This window comes from Myotis nattereri, assembly GCF_964212035.1.
Source record: "Myotis nattereri genome assembly, chromosome: 17".
Classification (NCBI taxonomy): Eukaryota; Metazoa; Chordata; class Mammalia; order Chiroptera; family Vespertilionidae; genus Myotis; species Myotis nattereri.
This window is the reverse complement of record NC_138092.1, coordinates 18,589,438-18,614,032: the sequence shown is the minus strand read 5'-3', so window position 1 is coordinate 18,614,032 and position 24,595 is coordinate 18,589,438. Positions and strand designations below refer to the sequence as shown.

Below are 24,595 nucleotides of genomic sequence, written 5' to 3'. Positions count from 1 at the left end.
GGGTTAAGTGAGAGAATTTTCATTAAGCTTACTATAGTGTTTACCAAGAAATGGTGGCTACTGATATTATCAGTGATTAGAATAATGGTTCTTTAAGGTGTTTTTAAAAACTTTCTTTTTAAAAAACAAACCACCAGGGGGTAGTAGAGAACAAATAGTTTATATACATTGTTCCAGATGCTGCCATTGTGAAATCCCCATATTCTTGCTTTCTTAATATATCTGTCTGCCTTTACTGTCGTTTTGAAACAAATGCATAAGCCTAAAAGCTTGGGATATGCTTTCGCTATTCTTAAATTCTCCAAGTTTTACACATGACAAAGAATAAGGTATACTAGGTATAAGATGATGTTAAATGAGGAGCAGTATAAATCTTGCTTTGAAGAGTTTTATGTGGTTGAAAGGTGTTAGGTACTACTGAAGCCATGAATTACTGCATCTTCCTTGTGCTACTATTGAAAGATACCAAATGGAAGGTGGTGAAGTTTTAGTGTCCATCTTGCTTAGTTAGGGAATACAGGTCATTATAAAAACAATTTCAGTAAACACCCTTGAAATATATCTAAGCGATTTCAAGCTGCTACATCTATTCACTCTGTTGCACGTAATGATTGTGTATGAAAGTCGACATTATCATGATAGTATAGCAATTTCAGGTAAAAATGAGGTGGGGTATTTAAATTAAAGGGCAGGCTAAAACAAGATTGTTGAGATTGAGAAGGTGGGATACGAGAATTAATATTAATGGGTATGTACTCTGAAACTAGAGCTCACACTATATTTGTACATATATAATTTTCAGACTTAGAATAGAGCAGTGGTTTTCAATCGGGCAGTTTTGTCCCCCGAGGACATTTAGCAATGTCTGGAGGTACTTTTGATTTGACAAGACCTGGATGGGGGCAACAGAGGAGGATGCAATTGGCATTCAGGGAATAGAGGCTAGAGATGCTTTTAAACACCAAGCAATGCAAAAACAGTCCCTACAACAAAGAATTATCCAGCCCAATGCGTTCATAGTACTGATGTTCGGAAACCCTGGATTAAAGCCATGAACTTTCAAAGACTATGTTGTGTTGTTGAGTATTTTTCATTCCTATGCCATGCCATTTGGAGAAGAGCTCTCCACTCAGAAGCACAGCAGTTGCCTTGGCATTCATCTCCCATTTTTAAAGCAGCAGATTTTGCAGAGCTTTTATTTAAAGAATGTGCCATGTTCACTCAGCTTCTGACGGGTATTAAATGTGCTTTGGAAACTAAGCAAGAAATGTACAAGCTTTCAAGAAAGAGAATTTGTTGGAAAACATAAAGAAGAGCAGGGTTCTAGTTTCTCTTCCCCCAATATGGCCTTTATGGACTAAAAATTGAACAGAAGCATTTGGAAGTATTGGTACAATGCCTTCAGGACATGCGATCTTCAGTTACTTATTTAGAAATGTGATGAAGTGTGAAGAAACTGCACCAGCAGGAGGAATCATTTGCAATTTTAAAAACCCGAAAAAAATACTTTCATAGAGTGTGTATGTGGTTATAAATCAGTGGTATATAGAGTAGAGCCTTCATGTTTAACTGTCACAACTCTACAAACTTTTCTTAACTTACTAATAGTTAAAAGAGAGCCAAAAAAGAGTGTGAAGTTAATTTATTTAGATTAATTAGCTGATATGGAGGGAAAATGGAGATTTTTTACTTTGAATCTATAATTATACCTTATTTGCCTATTTTAAGTACAGTTAAAAATATTTCTAAAAACAGTAAAGCAAATGTGTCTTAGCCATTTAAATAGTTTAAAATTTTCAATTGTGGTTAACATTACAAGAAAACTATTCAAATTGACAGTATTGTCCAACTAGTTTATGGCCAATAAGGTAGTGTTAGATGTGTTATAATGTCAAAAAGAAACTGGATTTTGAAGGTTTGACTAAAAGAAAAATCTCATTAATAATTTTATATGGATTACATTAACATGGTAATATTTTGGTTATGTTGGGTTGAATAAAATATATTGTTTGGTTAGTCTGTTTCCTTTTTTAATGTTGCTGCTTGAGAATTTTAAATGTACATTTGTAACTCATTTTTATTGGACAGTGGTGGCCTAGACCATTCAAGTTTTAATCAAGTAATCTCTTTCATGACCAAAAATGAATCTATGAAATTATAATAATACTAGAGGCCCTGTGCCTTTTCGAAATCCGGGACCCCTCGGGGGATGTTGGAGAGCTGGTTTTGGCCCGATCCCTGCCGTCCAGGTCGAGGGGCCCCACCGATGCACGAATCCATGCGCCGGGCCTCTAGTATGCATATAAGATCTTTGGTTAATCTCTTCCCACCCTCCCCCCTCCCCCCTTCACTCTGAGACTCATCAGTCTGTTCCATGTTTCCATGCCTGTGGTTTCCACTCCAGCATTGAGCATCTGCCCCCTGGTAGTCAGTGCGCATCATAGCTACCAGATGGTCGGACGGTTGCTTAGGCTTTTATATACTAGTATATAGATGGAGGGAAACATAAAAATACAGTTTCCTAATCATTCTGTTACATCGCATCATTTACATAATGTTTCTCCATTGACATAATATTACTGCTTCTCTATTTTTCTATTTCTGCCCTATAGGAACCTTCTGATTCCCCAAACAGGCTCTTCCAAACCTTCCCGGAACAGCCTAGTGTTCTCTCCTCTGTGTCTTTCTGCTCACAATGTTCCCTTTGTCTAGTAGGGTGCCCCCTCTGCACCATCTCCACCTCAGCCTGCCAGGGTGTAACTCAGCATACTCATAGCTCTCCTTCACAGTGGTTTTCCCCAACAGCAAGTGGTCGCTCCCATTTCTCAACCCTGGCACTTACTCTGTCCCCTGTACCAGCCTTTCTCAGACTGTGCCTCTTCTAATGCTGGGACTGCCAGAGTTACAATAGGGAAATGCTGAGTTAAGTGCAGTCAAATTGGTCTCTTTATCTCAGGATTTCTTAGGGCTCTCAATAGCTTAATCTGGGTTGAGAACTTTTAAATAGCCATTTGGTACACAGCATTGCCCAGACCTTTTTGACAATGGAATGCTTTATTTTTCTCTCTACACATTTCACAAAATTGAGTTCCTAGCAACACTCTTTGAGAAATAATGCACATGCCATTAATCAGCCCATGCTCTCATGTGATTTTTTCCTCTTGATGATAGCTGTTATATAAATCTTATATCTCTACATAAATTTTCAAAGTTTTATTTCTTGTTTCCTAACATATACTGAATGCGATTTTTTTAAAGCCAGAAATCTTCTTGGTTGGCACTGTGCAAAAGTACTAATTACCTGTTGATTTAGCTTAATATATTAAGTGATCATGCTACATGTGTATCAGCCCTGTTAATGATAATGGCAATACCAATTGGACATTAAGTAAGCAAAACCCTATAGTTCTTACTATTGTGCAATACTTTCAGATTTAAACTCTAATCGGTGGGAGAAGTTTAGGGCAGCCTGCAACCTGTTCAGCATAAAATAGTACAGCAGCACTAAACAAAGTCAATAAATAACTTTGGTATTTCTTTGCAGGCAAAGAGGGTAAAGTCATTAAAAAATATAACCGGGGAGCCCACACAAGATTAGAAAATGATAACGAAATAGAGAATTTAAAGTAACAAGTGTACTAGGGAGAAGGAAAGACAAGGATGAATAATAAAGGACCACCAGAAGTATTTTTATTGCAATCAGATGACACCAATAAGGAAAAAAAAAAACCCTTTCATAAAATATTGGTTAGGTTATATGTTAACTAACTCATTCTTTTCAAAATTATTCACTCAGTGGCCAAATTCCAAAGCCTAATTGATTCATTACTATTATACAGACATGCATTGTCTAATCAAAATTCGAATACAAATGGCCCCTGAGTTACACTTTATCGTGGTGTGAAAGCTATAGGCGTTCATTAGAAACAGTACTTCAAAGTTTGAATTTTTATCTTTTCCAGACTAGTGACTAGCCTATCCCATTCTACCCTTTATGCCCCTATGGATGTCAGTCCTTTCTCTGCCCTGATTCTTGTTTTATTCGTAAGATGAGTGAAGGAGACCGAAGAGACTGTATTTTATGTCTCGTTATACAGGGTATCCCATACACATTTTGAGTAATTATTCATTCCAGTGGGTTAAAGCTGAAAAGAAAGAAATATCAATTGAGTCATCAGCTGCTGAAGTGTGTATACGTTTTTTAGACACCCTGTATTTCTGGTACCTGGTATAATTCACTTATTATTTGCAGAAACCCCAACCATGGCATCAAGCATTGTGTTGACCCAAAAGAGTAGTAGCTGTTTTGTTTATTACCATCTCAGAAATCAAGAGTGTATTTCAGAACCTAAATTTCCCTTAATCCAGGGTGCATATTCTTCATGACTTCTTCTATATTGTAAAATATATTAATCAACTGACCAACAAGTGTTTATTTACAATCCATTCACTATGTTTGGGAGCAGGTGCTTTGGGAGGGTAAAGAGGAAGTAAACAACTTTCTTCCTTTATCTTCAGGATTGAGAAGAAAAGACACCACGTTACTAGAAAACAAATGGAGAGGGAGCGCTAAGTTCTGGGGCACATATACTCCAGGTCAGAAATGGGAATTGGAAACGGGCTGGAATAGCCAAGGAAGTATGCAAAAGGAAAGGCAACTTTGCAGGTTATTAAAGCCAGAGGCATGGTGTACATTATGTTCTAGTAGACATCAGAGAGCCCCTGAAGGTTTCTGAGGAAAGGGTCCACAAGGTAAATCCTGTGGTAAGATCAGACTCACATAGCACAACCCGGAAATAGACAAGAGTTGGGGAGAGGCTGCATAAGCAAAACCAAGTCAAAGACTGGTGATTTCAGCCCAAGTTGGAAGGATGCCTGTCTCTCTAGGGCAGTGGTTCTCAACCTTCTGGCCCTTTAAATACAGTTCCTCATGTTGTGACCCAACCATAAAATTATTTTTGTTGCTACTTCATAACTGTAATGTTGCTACTGTTATGAATCGTCATGTAAATATCTGATATGCAGGATGGTCTTAGGTGACCCCTGTGAAAGGGTCGTTCAACTGCCAAAGGGGTCGCGACCCACAGGTTGAGAACCATTGCTTTAGTTGTTCTCCACCTGAAAAGGGGAACGTCTCTGCACCTTAGAGACCACTGACTTTATCTTAACGTTCTCAAGGGTCAGAAGGTGCTTCCTCAGTGCTCATATTGCAGCATTTGCTAGAGAAGTCTGAGATAACTGGATGTATACACGGTATGGTGTACACGCTTCTGTTTCTCTTTTTTCCTTTTAATCACTGTAGCTTCAGCCCTCTCCTGTTTCATCTTACAGTTCTTGGGCTATGATATCGAGAATTTCATAATCTTTCCAGAGTCAGCCACTATAAGTTAGTATGTGAACAGATCTGTGTTCACTTTCTGTGTCCAGAGTTTCCTTCAGAAATTCATGTCTTTCCCAGCTCCACTCACTGTGGAATGAGTAGTTCCCCTTTATTTGTCAAAAGTAAAAGTAGTATCAGTGTCAATAAACATCTGCTTAGTGAGAAATAATTTGGGGATTAGAGTCAAATGGTAATGTCAGAAATATTTATTAATTCTCATCAAATGAGTAGAAAAATTAATGTGTCTTATTTTTATTTAGACTATTGCATTTAAATTATTTTTAATTCCTGTCTTTTCTTGTTAATCACTTGTCGTTTTTTTAGCCTTGAATTAAAAGTCTTCCTATGGTTGGGCAGGTGGTAATCATACAAATAGTTATGCAGGCTGGCCACACTACACTTGGAAATAAATTCTCATTTGAGCCATAGAAAATAAGTTATAGCATTGAAAAATGGTGATTGTGAGTATTAAGATATCAGACAACTGGGAACCCAAATTGGATTATTTGAGATATGACACGATACAGACATAGTCCAGAAAGTTTTTGATATACTCATCTTTCCAATAAATATAAATAATTAAATTGATGTTAAAATAACTTGTAATTTTTACCATGTACTGATGGGAACTTTTTATTATGACTGTAAATGGGGAAAAATTAAAGAATTTATAAATAACTGTGGAACAATTTTCTTCCTTGACTAATAGGAAAAAGGGCTTTTACTTTTTGATTTGTAAACAAAAATATGGTTCTGGTTTTATTTTAAATTTGACATTAATTTGGAGGGATGTCTTCAAATATATTTTTTATTGAAATAAATGAAGCCAAATGGATACTGCCAGAAGATGACTCAGAATTGGGTATATTTTAGAGTCATTTCATCACAGTTGTCCAGCTAATTGGCTTTTTGGCTGCTTGATTCATAAACATACCGTTTGATATTGAAGTAAAATTAATTTTTCTGTCCTTTTCCATGCAGCATTTATATTTTCACATTTCAAATGAAGTTAGGATCCTATCAATTTAATTTTTTAAAAAACCGGCTTGCTGAACAGTTTTACAAAAACACCCACCTCTCCTTTCTAAAACTAATTAATAATAATAAATACACATTTTCCCCTTCTCATACTAACAGTTCCCTAGATTGCACCTATTTAAAGGGAAATGGAGTTGAGGTTATTAAATGTGTTTTTTTCTGTGTACAAAAGAAAAAGAAAAAAAACAAATGGGGCCGCTATGGACTGTGGCGCTGCTTTTATCAGTGACAGTGGGCTCCTCCTTAAAAAAAGGACAATGTAAACAAACATTTGGACAGTGAAATGCAACAAAGAGCTATGAGCTTTGCAAAGCTCCTACCAGGACACACTGGAGAACGTCAACTTGGCAATCCTAAACAGAAGTGAAGGTGCCGAGGCAAACAAGAGGCAGCAGATTTGCCAAGTTGTTTGCTCTTGCCTACACAATGGCCACACTGGAAATTCCCTTGGCTAATTTTCTCTCCGTGCCCAACTAGATGTTCACCGGCAGTAGACTTGGGGCAAGACTTCTTTCCTGAAAGTAAATATAAGGCTCACCCACATCACTGGAAAAGTCGTCAAACCTGATCTATGATCACTGTTCAGCAAGCTCAGTACTTTTCCATCCTTATTAATGGGTCTGACCGCAAAATGGTGTATACATTCTGTGTGGGTAAGGTAGCTTTGCCAAATGTTAAATTATTGAGTTCAATAGAGGCCAGGCAGGTAAATGCAGAAGGTTTGAAGAATATAATTCGTAAGCTAGTTTCAGAGCTTAGAGTGGATGTAAATGGCAAGCATGCTGGTTTAATGGGTAACAGCATCCGTTCACTCTAATCTCCAACTGAAGAAAGAAGACTTGCTCAAGCAAGAAATGCTCTTCTTATTTCAATAGCTTGTCTTAATCACCATTTAGAAAGCTAGCAGCTATGGACACATTTAAAACACTGGCTTTGTTGACATTTTTACCACACTTCTCCTTATAACTTATATCAAAGCCTCTTTTTTGTGTGAATTAAAAACCTTAGCAGAGTTTAACAACACTGAGGAAATCAGATGGAACACACTGGTTATAGCATAAAAACAGGACAGGTAAAGCCTTTCTTCATATATTTCCTCTGTTAGTGCCTCACTGTAAAAAGCATGGTCAATGCGTGGCTCAGTTGGTTGGAGCGCTGTCCCGTACATCAAAAGGTTGGGGGGGGGGGCAACCAATAGATATTTCTCTCTCTCTCTCTCTCTCTCTCTCTCTCTCTCTCTCTCTCTCTCTCTCTCCTTCTCTCTCCTTCTCCTTCTCTCTCTTTTCCTCTCTCTCTCACTCTTCCTTTCTGTCTCTCCCTCTCCTCCTTTTCTCTAAATCAATAAACATATCCTCAGGTGAGGATTATTTTAAAATAATAATAAAAAAGCATGGTGAGTGGGAAAATCACAAGTTCAGGCCTACAAGTGAGGATGTTAACTAGCCTAAAGTCTGTCCTACATCCTGCTCTCATCATTGAGATATTAGACCTACTCACTAAATAGCATTGTCTTCCTGAAGGACAGTGTGTGATTGGTTCTTTGCCACATCCCTTCTAAGATAGTGCTACTCTGCCCTCAAGAGGATCAAGACAGGGACCTTGTATGGTGACTCAGTGGTTTACTGGTGGGGGCAGAAAGAAACCCAAAGGTAGCATCTTTCAGTAGGATCAAGCTAAATGGGGGGTAGCATTGTGAGTAAACATTTTAGGGAAAGGGTCCTCATTTATACTAATGCAATTCAGAACTGTGGGTATCCCATGTTGAGGGGACTCCATAAAGAAGATGCATCTGGTGGTGTTTAACATTTTGGGATATAAATATATGGCCAACAAATAAGCAAGCCTTAAGAGAACTTGAAATGTTTATTAATCCCTGGGGAAGGGCTGCTACCCAGTTGGCTCAAGAATGGCATCACTCAAAGGTTTCAGATTCAAAGCCTCACACAGCTCTCTAGGCAAGAAATTTGGCAGAAATGCTGGAAAGCTACAAAGAAAAATTCTCCAATATTTATCATATGATTTGTATTCTGCAGTCATTTCCAGTTTCAATGGCAACGGTGGAAAGAAAAGGGTGGACTCAGGTTGCAGGAATTGAGTGCTTCAGAAGGGCTTGGATATCTAACGCACATTTTTATGAAAGGCCCGACGCCAGGAATGCACAACTGCAGACCTTTTTATATTAAAACTCACAGAACAGACAAATTACCTTCTGGCCAAAGATCATCAGAAAACTCAGTTTTGAAGGGGAGCCATATTCCTTCTGATAAAAAATAAATAGAATTTTCTGTTTGAACCCCCCGTAAGACACCATTATTTCTGGCTATATTTGTCAATTATGGAGAAGTGACTATTCTGTTGCAACGTGTAATAATAGAGCTATTACGGCAAAATAAAATGATGAAACGAGTACATTTCCGACCATCCAGGGGTTGTCGTGTGTCTGTTTAGTTTTTAATGTTTATAGAAACAGCAGTGCTCTGTGGAAAAGGAATTCAAGGGATTCAGCCAACAGGGAAAAAAGACTTGCTTAATTTTCACTTGACTGCATTTCTTAATTATAGAGAAAAAAATTATAGAGCACTTATTCTGTATTAATAGTATTCTTTTGTCATGTTTATTTCTGTATTTTTATTCTTGGTTTATCTTAAAATAGAGTTTAAAGCTAGAAATTAAAGTATTACTATTAAATGAGCTGTCATTACCCTATAAGTGTTAAAAATGATCATATTTTATTTTATTATTTTAAACTTGCCCCAAAAGAGTGCTGATGGCTTAATATTTGGTTGGAGTTCATCATTCTAACCGTCTGATAATTGGCCGTATAACAGGCCAAACCCTGCTTAGGGCACCGTGTGAAGGCACAACGTAAATTTTTAAAAATCACACCTTTCCTTCTACCAAGGCAACCTACTTAAAATTTCTCCCAGTATTTACCAGAATTCTTGGTGCATAGCAAGGAAAACTTGATTAATATTTGTTGAATAAATAAAGCCACTTATTTATAAAAAGTCTGAAATTCACAGGATAAAACTGGCAGCTGTAAAAGTATAGCTCTGCAAGGCGGTTCTTAGGCGAGCATTACAGAAACTGCCTAATTACTACTTGCATCAGCTCCACTGTATTTAGGAATGAATAATCTTCATATTTTAAAACAATGTTTCAGATACCCATTCATGCATAATTAAAAGCCAAAAATGAAAAACAGATTCTTAATTCTGTATTTATTCCCCATTCGCAACATTTCACAATCCCTTTCTATAGAGGCATTTCTGAATTTAGAACTGTAGAGGACTACTACTGACAGTGTTGGCAGAAAAAAAAAGGTGAGTAATTGATTTGCAAAATTACAAGTGTTTACCATGGGAAACATAGCACATTGGTTTTTAATGAACTCGCAGTTCTATACTTAGCATCTCAAGCATGAGGACATTGGCTGATCTCAAGGGTATTTAAAAAGATGTTGAAGTGTGGGGGTCGTAACATTCTCTTTCCCAAGTAGCTATTCATTATAAATCATGAGTTTCAAAATAGTTCTACCTAAATCACAGATAAGGTGGGAGCTATCTGAATTTGACTTAACCATATGACTTATACATATGATTTACCTCGCGTGTCTGCAGTGGTTCAGCAGGTAAAGAGAAAAAGAGAATTTGGAAGCAGTGTCTATCAGACCTCAGAGCACCTGCCTATTAGTCCATACCCTCTGAATATTGATTATGTTCATTGATATTACGTGAGGTCTATCCTTAAACTTGGAGTGTGTTCTGAAAATTTGAATAAAGGCACTACTAATATTTGGGTTTGTTGTGAAGAGCTTGTTGCAAACCAAGACTGTCAGAAGAATAATACACGAATGAACCAATAGGTGGCAGTATGACAATGTTCTTGAAATTTTAAATAATGTTAATTAACAAAATTTTGATTGAGGTACCAGGTGCTGTGTGTGATGCTATGGAGGTCATCAAAACTCTGAAGCAAAATGCCTTTCTCCCAGAAGGTTATGTCAGACAGTAAAGTTTCTCTCGGCATCAGTCTACTGTGGAACTACCTGGGGTCCACTTTGTCAAGTATGTGGTTATCACACCACCGTGCTGTACACCTGGAAGTAAAACAAAATAATAGTGAATGTAAACTGTGATTGAAAATAAAATGTAAAAAAAAGATATTGTGGTACAGTATGTAGGACATCAGAAGTCTCTCGAAGTAGAAAGAAGATCTGGGGGTGGGGGAAGGGGAGGAAAGGGGAGAAATAAAGAGAAAGGAACTCTGACGGAGCCAAAATTATAATACCACCTATTTATCCTTCGAAATTCATCTCAAAACTCACCCCTGAGAGCCCCAGATCCCAGTCTGATTCGGAAATTGTCAAGCTCTCAGAACATCCGTCTGTCACGGCACTAACATGGTGTGTAGTGGTGCTCATGCCCATGCCTCTGTTAGCCTGAGGTACTTGAGGACGGAAAACACTGTTCAACTTTGAATACTCTGGAGCCAGAGCCTGATCCAGTGCCTGTCTCAGAATAGGAGCAAAATCAACATTGATGAATGAAGGGATGGTAGGTATCAGGACATTTCTCATGCCTTTTACCTTTTTAATCTACCTTTGGGAAGAAAGTCCTGTCAATATATTTTCTAATGAGAAATTCAGCTTCTTTATATCTCATAAGTCACCTGAAAAAAAACTTAGTTTACATTTAATAAAAGTTAAAAAATTAAAATCTTTAGGAAGAGGAGAATGTGAAACCGCAGGTAGCGGGCAGCAATGTTGGTGATCCTGAGGGGGAAGGACATAGGTTAAGTTCTAACCATGTGTCAGACATAATTGGGAGGCTACGCGTGTATTTTTATCAAATCCTTACATCAGTATTATGAACTATTATAATAGCCCATTTTTATAGTTGAAAAAATGATAATCAGAGAAGTTAATCTACCTGAAGCATTAACTGGTGCAAACTTAGTCTCTTCCTTCCTTCCTTCCTTCCTTCCTTCCTTCCTTCCTTCCTTCCTTCCTTCCTTTCTTCCTTCCTTCCCTCCCTCCCTCCCTCCCTCCCTCCCTCCCTCCCTCCCTCCTTCCCTCCTTCCCTCCCTCCTCCCTCCCTCCCTCCCTCCCTCCCTCCCTCCCTCCCTCCCTCCCTCCCTCCCTCCCTTCCTTCCTTCCTTCCTTCCTTCCTTCCTTCCTTCCTTCCTTCCTTCAACATGCAAGTGTCACATGCTGGGCCCTAGAGGGGTTAAGTATCTTCCCTAAGGTTGCACAGTCAGAAAGGTAAAGAAGGACTCACCATGCCTATGGCACTTGAGAATCCATGTCCTTTATTAAACTACTTTTTTTTTTCCATCACAGATCTCTTGCAGACTTTTTAATCAGCATTGCATTATGCAAGCCAGTACCTGGGCTTCTCATGGAAAGGGTCTGAGGTGTATTTCCTACCAGCTTCTGAGTTGAGATCATTTCCCCAGCCTGGGATTTGCTAATTCTCCACCACATTACCGGTAGCTTTTCCTGAAACTTTTGGCTGGTCCAGTTGCCACCAGGGCCAGGGACCTGGGAAGCTATCCTTGAGCTTCGAGTTTCTTTTCAGCAGCCCCAGCAGTTTGCAGTGCTTAGGACTGAGTGGCTTGTATCCAAGATTAGTGCCCACTCCAAGGACAGAGGCGGTAACTTCTGGGGAAACAATGGGCATGGGCGCCTACCACAGCCACCCAGAAATAGCCAGAGGTGATGGGGTCAAGAGGCCCCAAATGCCATCCAATGTCATTTAGAATTTTATTCTCATTTTAACAGTGCTGCACTGAAAGATAAGCCTGAAAGCAAGTACACAAAAATGCTTAACAGAAGGACTATGGGTCATTGGTGTTAGGGTGATGAAATGATGAGTAATATTTTTTTCCAAAATTGTGATGATGCAGTTTTAGTACCTTTAAAAAGATACTGTTCAAGTTATCTTTTTTAAAGTGCTCCCCCCCTTTTTTTTTTTTGGTTAACCAGCATTCTATAAATAGCTAGAGAGGACACATGAACAGACAAAACAACAAAGGCCAGATTCCCAAATTCTGGGTTTATTTTCCTACGGATTTTTCTGCACCGGATTGGAGAAGAGCTACAACTACATAGCAAGTGCTGTATTTACTAAGTCAGGAGATTTCAGGGGATGAAGGAAAATGATTCACAAGAATGCCTAGGAGGTAGACATAAAGTAGCAATCAAAACTGCCTTCATTTTCACAAATGCAGATGTCAATCCTCCACTCCCTACCCCCAGCCCCCACCCCCCCACCATGTCTGTCCAGCCAGTGCAGTGTGTCCAAGGTTTCCCCAGGGTTCCTTTAGCCGTCTTACAGTAGTTGGCCTCTGCTCAGCGCCCCATTTTGCAATACTCACTACTCCTGTCCTTTGAACAGACAACCTCAAAATCCCCCCCTTTCTCCCTCCCCATCTTTTTGCAGAAATAAAAGCAGATTTTTTTTTTTTTTTAGAAATTCCAAAGCATGTTCACCAGAAAGTTGAAGGGAAAATAAGTACAAAATCATGGAAATAAATGATGGAGAACGGATTCCTTTACTTTAATGTAATTAAAATATAGTCCCAGAGCTGCTCTCTGGGAACCCAGGCTATACATTTCTTGTCTAGGCCCAGGCTGCTGTGGATGCTGAAGGAATCCCTCAGAGCCTCCGACCTGGACCACCTGCTCTGCCCCTGCAGCATCTGCGAAGAGTTCAGCCCTCATTCCCCGTCTTCTCTCCAGGGAGCTGCTACGTGCTGTGTTCAGGCAGCTTTCAACTGCCCTGTCCTTCTCATACTTTCTGGTCTCAGCCTCTTGGGCAAGGAAGGTGCTTTTCTCTCAGGCTCAGGATTCAGCCTCCAGACTGAGGCCTTCCTGTGTCTACTTACAGGCAACATCCTTTGCCCTTTCTGTGAGTCTGTAAGACCCACACATCTGCCTGTCTTGTCCAGTCAGCTGAAGCATCTCATTAGGTCAAGACTCCATTTCTCCTATCTGGATGGCAACCTTTATACTCATACTTCCCAGAGCATCTTCATTTCAGTCATTCTAATCTACCATCCCAATAAGTCAATTACTTATCCAACCACGTGTCCCCAGTTCGTTCAGTCACCATACTTATGTCTCTGGCTAGTACCGTTCTCTGTTCTCACAAACGGGCAAAATGTCACAAAGAGCAGACGGCATTCTGGGAGGATACCTCATGTCGGCTCCCCCATCGGGCAAGCAGAAGACTGTATCCTTACCAGTCTTTAAAGCCCCCAACCCCCAACCTCTGCCTCCTCACGTGGACTTGCCCTTAAGGCCTGTGACTAAAAACTCATTTGCAGAATAGAGATAAAATTGACACACTCCAAACCCGATGAATGGTCCAGCCGACCTAGCCTCAGGTTACCACTCCCCTCTCTACCCCAGCTACTGTCTGGGCCCCTGGTCAGGGAGTGATCTTGCAGAATTCTACTCATTATAGTTTTACAACATCAAAATCTTTAACCATATAGTAACAATAACACACCTACAATAAGAGAAGGGTTGATCGTTCACACACGCTCCTATGGAAGAATGGGCTCTCTCCCTGGTTAAGAAAAATAAGGGCCTACACCCTACAACAACAACAACAAAAAAAAAAAAAAAGGAAAAAAAAAATCCCAGGATGCCCAGAATGCAGTTTCTTTTCTTCATGACGTGTTGTGGAGCACGTCAGCTGCTCCTCGTTGCTGTGCAGATCACCCAGCACCGGGTCGCGGAGAGAAGGCAGCGCTTGCTGGCACCGCTGATAGGATTAGGAGATGGTGCGGTGTCAGCCCTGACCGAGTCCCCGAAAGCCCCCAGCGTACTGAGGTGAGCCGAGGAAGAGCGGCTGTGGGGACCACGAGGGGTCTTGCTTGTACGGTGCAGACATTTTCTCTTTGGCAGTGTGTTTGTATTGTCTTTTCTGGGAAGTTTGCAGGCTGGTTGGGAGCAGGGGTTCCTGTCCATAAAAACCTGTCCTTTATCACGTCTCTGGTTTCAGGGGGTGGTCACAGGATTTTAGTGAGTCTCAAATAAGAGTATGTATGTGAAAGCGCTCTAAAAATATACAAAGTTGTGGGCAGAGGAATGGTATGGATCATTTGATCGCAAATTTCACATAAACAAAGAATCAAATAATTCATACTAGACTTGGAGGCATAATTACACAGACACATTTCTTTCCCCCCAATCTGCAATGCCCTGTTCCTCCCCAGACCTGGGCAGGAATGCTGTCTTTAATCTTGAAGGGTTGGTTTTAGCCTTCGAAAGCAGCTGATATTTTCTAAAAACCAGCATGACATTCATTTCTAAAGGGAAAGCCACAGAATTACAAAACCAGACCATAAAATAAGTACGTCAGTAGAAACTGGAAATGATGCATGGGAATATTTTTAAAAGCAGATGAAAGATGAATATAATATACTGTATTAGATTATATCTCTTTGATGGTGTAATCCAAACGTTGTAAGACATTTCTCTTCGTGACACGGGAAACAAATGAAATTAAAGGCAACACAGATACTATCATTTGTAAAACTTGCCTTTTTGAACAGTGGAAAAACAGGCTCGGGCTCCAAAAGTACAGAGCTAGGAGGCATTTGAGCACTAACTCATCAGCCTTTCCCTCCGCAGGGTTGCTATGGTGACAAGAGGGAGACTCACCGCACAGCCTCTCGCTGCCTGCACTTCGGCAGTAAAAGCTTTCACTGAACACATGTTGGATTTTTTTAGGCAACCACCTCATCATCAAATACAAAGACATAATGGAGGCAGCTCTTTTCCTGTGTCATTTTCAGGACAGAAGTTGTGTCTATGTTCTTCCTGCTATACTGGCAGGCCCCTTATGGGGTTATAGAATTCACTCATTCATTTGACTGGTATATATTGAGTGCCTACTGTGTGACAGGACGTGTACTAGGCACAGCCTACAATCCCTGGTGAAGACAAATAAATAGGGAATTCTGATGCAAGAGCATAAAGTTCTCCTGGGGGGTAAAATAAATGCAGGTGTCCTGGTATGTAAGAGGGGAATCTGGCCCTTCTTGGGGGATGAGGGGAGGTTTCCTGGGAGAAGCTGTCTCTGAAATGAAACTTAATGTCTCTTTAGGAGTTGGGGAGGATGTGTGGGTGGGGTGCAAGAGTTGCTCTAGTCTAGACAAAGGGGCCAGCATGTACAATAGTCTAGAGAAAAAGAGAGCGTATACCTCCAGAAACTGAACATTCCACAGTTTGGGGGGTAATCCATTTGTGAGGGAGGAAGTAGTGAGGGAGGAAAGGAAGGGGGAAGGATACCGGGTAGGAGAGAAAGGAGTGGCAAGAAATGAGATTTAGGAGGTAAACAAGGCTAGATCATGAAAGGCCTTTGTGCCACATTAAGGAGCTTGAATATCACTTGGAGGACATCTGGGAGATCATTAGCGGGTTTTAATGAAGAAGCATGTCTTAATTTGGTCTTTCAGAAAGACCTTGTGCAAAAATGAAAAAAAAAAAAAACGGGCAAGAAAGGAATAAGAGGCAAAATTGGAAGCAAGACAATTTTAGTTAGACCACTCTTGCAGTAACCCGAAATGCTTGTGGTTGAGACTTAAACTGAAGATAATGCAGTCGATCCGTGGGCAGAAGTAATCAGATTCAAGACATTATTACCAGGGTAGCATGAAGATCACGTGTGGTTTATGCTATGTGGACCACGGGAGGGAGGAGAAGTCAAAAATGACTCTGAGGCCCTGAATTGGATAGCTCAGTGGAGGATGTTTCTATTGTTAGGCCCCCAGACTTCATTTTCAGTTCTCAGTAAGGAACTCAGAAGCACCTTCTGGCCTTAGCAGTTCATTCCTATCTAACAGTATATGTCCTCAGGCTCATAATTTTGGAAATAATAAACTGCAGGAATCATCATGGACCATCACTTTCCTGAAGTCCATTATTTGAGATAGCGATAGAAAGTATTAATTAATCTACCCCTTCCCCCCAAATAAAGAATTTTAAGATTGCCAACCTCACTACTTAAGAGAGCTAAGTAGGGCCGAAACCGGTTTGGCTCAGTGGATAGAGTGTCGGCTTGCGGACTGAAGGGTCCCAGGTTCGATTCCGGTCAAGGGCATGTACCTGGGTTGCGGGCACATCCCCAGTAGGAGATGTGCAGGAGGCAGCTGATCGATGTTTCTCTCTCATCGATGTTTCTAACTATCTCTCTCCCTTCCTCTCTGTAAGGGATCAATAAAATATATTAAAAAAAAAAAGAGAGCTAAGTAGGTTAAAAAGGCATGAAGATGTATGTATGAAATAGAATTTCTTTGGGGGAATAGTAAAAAGGCCGTTGATTCCACGAATCTCCTGACGAGACTCTTTCTATCTAGACTCATACTGCACTTTTGTAAACTTGACAGTTGAGGGCTGAGAAAAATGCTGTTTGGAGGACAAATGGGGGACAGACACTTGGCTGTAAGGATCAGTCTGTTCCCCACCCACATTGCTACTTACAGTTCTCTCCAATTCTGAATAAATGTATTACACATGTGGAGCTCATCACCGGGTAAGGGTTAAGTATACCCAGTGTAAAAATAAACCAAGGCCCATGACCCAGCTGATGGTGCCTATTCGAAGGCCTCAGTTGGAGCTTTTTTGGAGTTTTGAGTAAAATTTGGAGCTTTTTTGAGTAAATTTGTCTGCCTCACCAATGATTTTTCTGCCAGTCATGTAAGAGGCAAATACTGAATGGACAACTTGGAGGGGACATAACTGCCCTTGGGAAAGTTCTGTTCTGTCAGTTGGGCACAGCTCTTTTGTATTCGTTATCTAGTTCTCACAGCTATCCTTTGAGGTAGATATAACTATTATTATTATGATTGTTATGCCTCAATTTCACGAGGCATAGCTGAAGTCCAAAAAGGTCAAGGTTCAGACGCCATTCATTCAGAGTTGGCCACGAATTTTAGGCATAAAGGTACTACAGGGAGTGGGGTGGTGCCTTGAACCCGGCTCTCTGAGTTCAAGGGCAGTGTCCTTCCCATAGCAGTGACCCTGGGCTCATTCCGGGGCGGCTGCGGGCAGAGTTGGAGAAAAGGCTGCTCTCGCCCCGCACAGCCCAGCTCCCCGGTCCCACGGGAACCGCCTTGTCGGGTTAGGACCTCCCGATACATCCCCCCCCCCCTCCCAAGCCAAGAAGAATCGCAGCCCTTGGGATCCCGGAACCCCGCAGCGGCGTCAGCTCTGCAGCCTCGGCTTGGCTGGGGCCGGGTGGAGAGGGGCCCACCCTGCCTCTCGCGGGCGAGGTAATTGTGGGGAGCTGTAAGCTGACTTGGGGCCGGGAGCGGCGGCGGGGAACAACTTTCCCTTCTCCATTTTGGCGCGTGGTGATGGCGCAGCTTTTCCCGGTTCTTCCATCCGACGTGTAGAGCCTTCCACCCGGAGACCAGGTGCCCCAAAGAGGGGGTCGGGCACCTCCCAGATGCAGAAGTGCCGAGCCTCGCCTGTCCCCCCCCTCCCACCTCGGGTCCGGGTCCGCAGAGAGGGAGGGGCGCGCGGCACTGGGGGGCCATGCCCGCGGGGAAACCGGGCGGGCTGGGCCAACCCAGGCGCGGACCCGGCGCGCGGGGGCCGGCAGGTGCGGGAGGTGGGAGAGAGGGGGCGGCGCCCCGGGGGCGGCCCGCGGCACCACGTGTCCGGCCGGGGCGGGGCGGGCGGCCGGCGCGCCCTCGGAGCGAGCGCGAACCGCGGCAGTGGCTGCGGCGCTCAGTGCCGCCGCAGCGCCCCGCACCCGCGCCCGCGCCGGCTCAGCGCAGTCCCTCGCCCCGGTGCGCGCAGGTGCCTCCTCCCGGACGGCGGCAGCGGCAGCGGCGGCGCGAGGAGCGGGCGGGCGGCCGCGCGATGGGACCCCTTCGAGAGCCCAAGGTAAGGAGGGCACGTCGTGCGGGCGCGGGTGGCGGCGTCCCTGGGCGCCGGGGGAGTGGGGAGATGGCCACTGCGGGGCGAGAAGCGGCCAGGTGTGAGCTGGGGTGGTTGGGGGGGGGGGGAGGACAGGTGGAGGGGGAGCGTTCAGGGCAAACGGGGACAAGGGGTGGTGGGACGATGGGGAGGCAGAGGGCCATTTGCTCAGGTGATGAGATGGGTGGATGGTACTGGAGGAACAGATGTGGGGGGTTGACAGGAGGGTGAGAAAGATTGCCTTTGGAGGGTTCATCCCATCTCCCGAAATTGAGGCTTTGGGATCTAGCTCTCAATTGAAATCCTGTGTGTGCGTGTGATGATTAAAGGGCATTGGAGGTATTGGAGGCTCAGAGAGAAGGACAGCTGGGAGCCACCCAGCCCCGGTTCGGGGTCTGCGGGTGCTGGGCAGAGAGGCGGGCGTGTGCTACCTGCTGGCTGCCCGATCTGCGGGAGAAACCCGGAGGCTGGGCGGGGCTCGCGCCCCGGGTGGGCTGGGTGCCGGGGCGACCTCAGGATTCCCCGGCGGAGGCTTTCCCTTCCACGCCTGCCCTGTGCGGGCCTCCCCGAGGTGTTTACTTTGGCAGCGACCCTTCCCGGTAAGCAGCGTGGAAAGGAGCAAGAGGTCATGTTTCGAAATAGTGTTTGTTACCTAATCCGCAGCCTGTTTTCAGCGGCAGAGGTTGGAGGGAGCAGTGGCTTTTTTTTTTTTTTTTTTTTTTTTTTTGCCAAGAGCTCCTCCTAGGAATCCATTTTCCTAAGGCAGGGTGGTGGTGACTCCCGAAAGCGCTGGACTTCGGGTTCTGCTTCTAGGTGATGTGCTGTGTTGGCCAAGCATCTATAGTTACCTCTTTTGGCCTCAGCTTTCTCATCTGTAAATAGGGATATAAATTAGTGTTCTCTATGTGGCCTGAAGGATAAGGGACAAATGGAATCATGATTGGGAAAGCACCTTAAAACTGGAAAGACATTGCCAAGATATTACTTCTTATGCAATTTTTTTTTAAAAAAAAAACCACGACATGGCCCTCTGTATTTAATGCTGTGTTTTTAAGGAGACAGAAAAATCTCTTCCCTGTGCGTATCCCGTAGGAAAACAAAAGCTGACCATGGTGTAAAAGGTGGAGCCATCTTACAGAGTATTGGATTTTTGTTTGCTTGTCTGTTGGCAACTAGCCTTGTGTACCAGGATATTAATGAATAATTAAGAGCCTGGCTGGAAGAGGAGGGATTGAAAGATAAGGCTGCATGATCTACCAGGAGAGGATTGTTCCAGGTATAAGGGTCTATGTGAGGAGGTAGGATGACAGAAGTCACATTGTCACTGCTGATTCAGGGACAGCAAAATGGAAGTCTAGAGGAAATCAGGTAGTGTGCTGAGAGTACTAAAAAGCCTTTGAGACAGCCACAAGCTTGAATGGGGCAGAAAAAGCCAGTGGGAAGGTGAGTCAGATATATACCAGCCAGTGGTGGACGAGTACATTGTGTGTGTGTGTGTGTGTGTGTGTGTGCGCGTGTGCGCGCACATCCTTGCTGGAGTGTGTGCTTTTCAGTAGATTAGAAGGTCTAGCTCGGTGGAATTCATTTCAGCCACAGAGATAAGGGCTACTCGGTGAAGAGTCAGTATTCACAGATGTGATTTCTTGGACACTGAGCCCAGAAGGAAGAGACTGGAGTTCAGATGGGGAAACAAGTTTCCTTTTTTCTTTTTGCTGTTCGGTTCTGAGAAGGAGCAGAGAGTGCATCATGAGAAGGAGCTTTCCCGAAGCCGAATTCCCCGTCTGATTCTTCGGCCCCATCTGCCCCAGCAGCAGCACAAAGTGTCCCCAGCCTCGGAGTCTCCCTTCTCTGAGGAAGAGAGCAGAGAGTTCAACCACAGCAGCTCCGGGCGCTCAGGGAGGACCATTAGCAGCAACAGCTTCTGTTCAGGTACAGTACGAAGTGTGTGCATTGCAGGTACATGGCGAATGGGCCAGGAGTACGAAGTGTGTGCATTGCAGGTACATGGCGAATGGGCCAGGAGTATGAAGTGTGTGCATTGCAGGTACATGGCGAATGGGCCAGGAGTACGAAGTGTGTGCATTGCAGGTACATGGCGAATGGGCCAGGAGTATGAAGTGTGTGCATTGCAGGTACATGGCGAATGGGCCAGGAGTACGAAGTGTGTGCATTGCAGGTACATGGTGAATGGGCCAGGAGTACGAAGTGTGTGCATTGCAGGTACATGGCGAATGGGCCAGGAGTACGAAGTGTGTGCATTGCAGGTACATGGCGAATGGGCCAGGAGTATGAAGTGTGTGCATTGCAGGTACATGGCGAATGGGCCAGGAGTATGAAGTGTGTGCATTGCAGGTACATGGCGAATGGGCCAGGAGTATGAAGTGTGTGCATTGCAGGTACATGGCGAATGGGCCAGGAGTATGAAGTGTGTGCATTGCAGGTACATGGCGAATGGGCCAGGAGTATGAAGTGTGTGCATTGCAGGTACATGGCGAATGGGCCAGGAGTATGAAATGTGTGCATTGCAGGTACATGGCGAATGGGCCAGGAGTAAGAAGTGTGTGCATTGCAGGTACATGGTAAATGGGCCAGGAGTATGAAGTGTGTGCATTGCAGGTACATGGCGAATGGGCCAGGAGTATGAAATGTGTGCATTGCAGGTACATGGCGAATGGGCCAGGAGTATGAAATGTGTGCATTGCAGGTACATGGCGAATGGGCCAGGAGTATGAAGTGTGTGCATTGCAGGTACATGGTAAATGGGCCAGGAGTATGAAGTGTGTGCATTGCAGGTACATGGCGAATGGGCCAGGAGTATGAAATGTGTGCATTGCAGGTACATGGCGAATGGGCCAGGAGTATGAAATGTGTGCATTGCAGGTACATGGCGAATGGGCCAGGAGTATGAAGTGTGTGCATTGCAGGTACATGGCGAATGGGCCCGGAGTATGAAATGTGTGCATTGCAGGTACATGGCGAATGGGCCAGGAGTATGAAGTGTGTGCATTGCAGGTACATGGCGAATGGGCCAGGAGTATGAAGTGTGTGCATTGCAGGTACATGGAGAATGGGCCCAGAGTATGAAGTGTGTGCATTGCAGGTACATGGCGAATGGGCCAGGAGTATGAAGTGTGTGCATTGCAGGTACATGGAGAATGGGCCAGGAGTATGAAATGTGTGCATTGCAGGTACATGGAGAATGGGCCAGGAGTATGAAATGTGGGCATTGCAGGTACATGGCGAAGGGCCAGGAGTATGAAGTGTGTGCATTGCAGGTACATGGCCAATGGGCCAGGAGTATGAAATGTGTGCATTGCAGGTACATGGCGAATGGGCCCGGAGTATGAAGTGTGTGCATTGCAGGTACATGGAGAATGGGCCCAGAGTATGAAGTGTGTGCATTGCAGGTACATGGCGAATGGGCCAGGAGTATGAAGTGTGTGCATTGCAGGTACATGGAGAATGGGCCAGGAGTATGAAATGTGTGCATTGCAGGTACATGGAGAATGGGCCAGGAGTATGAAATGTGGGCATTGCAGGTACATGGCGAAGGGCCAGGAGTATGAAGTGTGTGCATTGCAGGTACATGGCCAATGGGCCAGGAGTATGAAATGTGTGCATTGCAGGTACATGGCGAATGGGCCCGGAGTATGAAATGTGTGCATTGCAGGTACATGGCGAATGGGCCAGGAGTATGAAATGTGTGCATTGCAGGTACATGGCGAATGGGCCAGGAGTATGAAGTGTGTGCATTGCAGGTACATGGCGAATGGGCCAGGAGTATGAAGTGTGTGCATTGCAGGTACATGGAGAATGGGCCCAGAGTATGAAGTGTGTGCATTGCAGGTACATGGCGAATGGGCCAGGAGTATGAAGTGTGTGCATTGCAGGTACATGGAGAATGGGCCAGGAGTATGAAATGTGTGCATTGCAGGTACATGGAGAATGGGCCAGGAGTATGAAATGTGGGCATTGCAGGTACATGGCGAAGGGCCAGGAGTATGAAGTGTGTGCATTGCAGGTACATGGCCAATGGGCCAGGAGTATGAAATGTGTGCATTGCAGGTACATGGCGAATGGGCCCGGAGTATGAAATGTGTGCATTGCAGGTACATGGCGAATGGACCAAGAGTATGAAATGTGTGCATTGCAGGTACATGGTAAATGGGCCAGGAATTTCATACCTGTTTTTATATGTTATTTTAGTTGATAATTTACAATGCAAATTCTAACTTCTTGTTTCCATGACTGTTTAAAAGTGTATTCCTTTGTTGCCTAGCCGATGTGGCTCAGTGCATGGGAGACTCATCCATCCCATGCACAAGGTCTCAGGTCCCATCTGGGTCATGACACATACCTGGGTTGCAAGTTGGATCTCTGGCCCTGGTTGAGGCATCCAATCGATGTTTCTCTCTCTCTTCCCCACCCTACTCCCTCTCCCCCACCCTTTCTCCCTTCCACTCTCTCTGAAATCAATTGGGGGGGGGGTATCCTTGGGTGAGACTAAAAATAAAAATAAAATAAAAATGTATTCCTTTGTTAAATATGGAAAACATATCCTCTTGCATTTTAAACTAACAACCTTCATAAGCCTGTGGACTGCTATTTGTGGAATCCTCAAAGATAAAGCAACTCCTAAACCTCAGGATCCAGGAGGTTCACATCCCAGGACTGGCCTTGGAATTTTGACAGAGGGAAGAGGACAGGCTTTGTAATCTTTCAGGCCTGAGTGGGGATCCCTGGCTTTGGCACCATTTACAAGCTGTGTGCCCTTGGGCAAGTTGCTTACGCTCTTTAAACCTTAGTTGTTACATCCATAAAATGGGATGGTAATACCTACCTTGTCGAGTTGCTGTGAGGTTGAATGAAACCACATACCTAAGTGTACTCCTAGCTCAGTGCCTGGCTTATAGAGGTGCTTAACAAATGATGGTTCTTAATATGAAGATCTAGGAATGTCAGTTTTGGCACATGATTAAGGAAGTTTCCTTAAAGTTCTGAGCATATTTGGTAAAAGTACAAACCTCTTCATAGCTCTAGAAGGTGCCACCCCACCATAGTCACTTGATAGAGCCTATTATACTTACTCATTGAAGCGCATAACTTCAAAGGATTTGAATTATCTCAGAAGTACTAGGAATTTGGGTAAAAATTAAATGAGTGACTATCTCATGATTAATGAAAAATGCTTCATAGTGGATAATTTTTAGAACTTTTAGGGAAAATGTAATTTGAAGATTAAGCTATTATTAGAAGGAATATGTGAATCAAGATACTGTGATTAATGCCCTAATTTAGCAGATTATAATATTTCATTATATTTAGTATTGGTAAACTACATTTTTCAGGGATTTTAAAATGCAACTTTGGGTTTATTATATACTTTCACAAAAGAATTCCATCCATAACTTGTATATTAGAAATACTGTGCTGCCTATTTTTTTTTCCTTTGTAAAGCTTTAGATTATCTGCTTGGTTCTGAAAGGAAATTCTATCAAAATGTTATATTTTAATATTTATTGCTATTGGAATGATATGAGTTTAGATTAAAATGGAAATCCACTGATGGGTTTGCTTGATAAGGAAGAAAACTGACCAGCTGGAGCAGTTAAGATCCTTAGAAACTGGAATCGTATTTGCAGAATGTAATGCTGTTTGCTTTCGCTCCATTTGGAGCTCAGGAATCTCCAGGGGATATCATTTCAAACTGACATGGCTTTGTTTACGTAACTCAGTTCCACATTTATTACTGATATTCTCTCCACATAATCATTTTCTCTAACTGACTTCAGGGTGAGTAGTGTTATCAGAAAAAAAAAAAAAAAAAAAAGGAAAAGTTGGTCAAAACAAAAGAAAAACTCCAAATATATCTTAGAAAAAATACATTTGACAAACCAATAAAATTATTACTTTTGGTCATGAATCACTCTCTCCAAGACCCATTCCTTGGATCACCCCTCCTTCCCAGGGGACCCGTCTCCCACTAAGGCCATAATGCTGTACATGAAAATCGAAAGTAGATATTGATCCTTCTGCCACTAACTAGCTGAGAATTGAGTGGTGGAAGCAGCTAATGATGGGTGTCTGTAAACCTGCCTTTCCATCTTCAGCCTCGCATCCTGTCTCCTGGTGGGATCCCCTTCGTTCCTGGGCCTCATCCTCCTGTGTTGGTGACTCCCCAAGGTTCGGGCTGGTGCTTTTTCCGTCTTTGCTTGCCTTTCCCGCAGAGCCCTGACAAA

At 43.3% G+C, this 24,595-nt stretch overlaps 1 protein-coding gene across 3 annotated transcripts in view; it reads left to right on the top strand.

Moving 5' to 3' along the window:
- The window catches only part of SYBU (syntabulin), a 104,998-nt gene that overhangs the window by 15,612 nt on the left and 64,791 nt on the right, over window positions 1–24,595 (top strand). The window contains exons 2-3 of one of the 3 annotated variants that reach the window (XM_081111311.1): window positions 18,237–18,323; window positions 20,087–20,285. In XM_081111311.1, coding sequence (XP_080967437.1) covers window positions 18,300–18,323; window positions 20,087–20,285 — 223 coding nt within the window. In that variant the 5' untranslated portion in view covers window positions 18,237–18,299. Of the gene's footprint in view, window positions 1–18,150; window positions 18,324–19,407; window positions 19,478–20,086; window positions 20,286–24,595 lie in introns of those variants that run through there. The other 2 variants (XM_081111309.1, XM_081111310.1) reach the window with 2 other exon arrangements.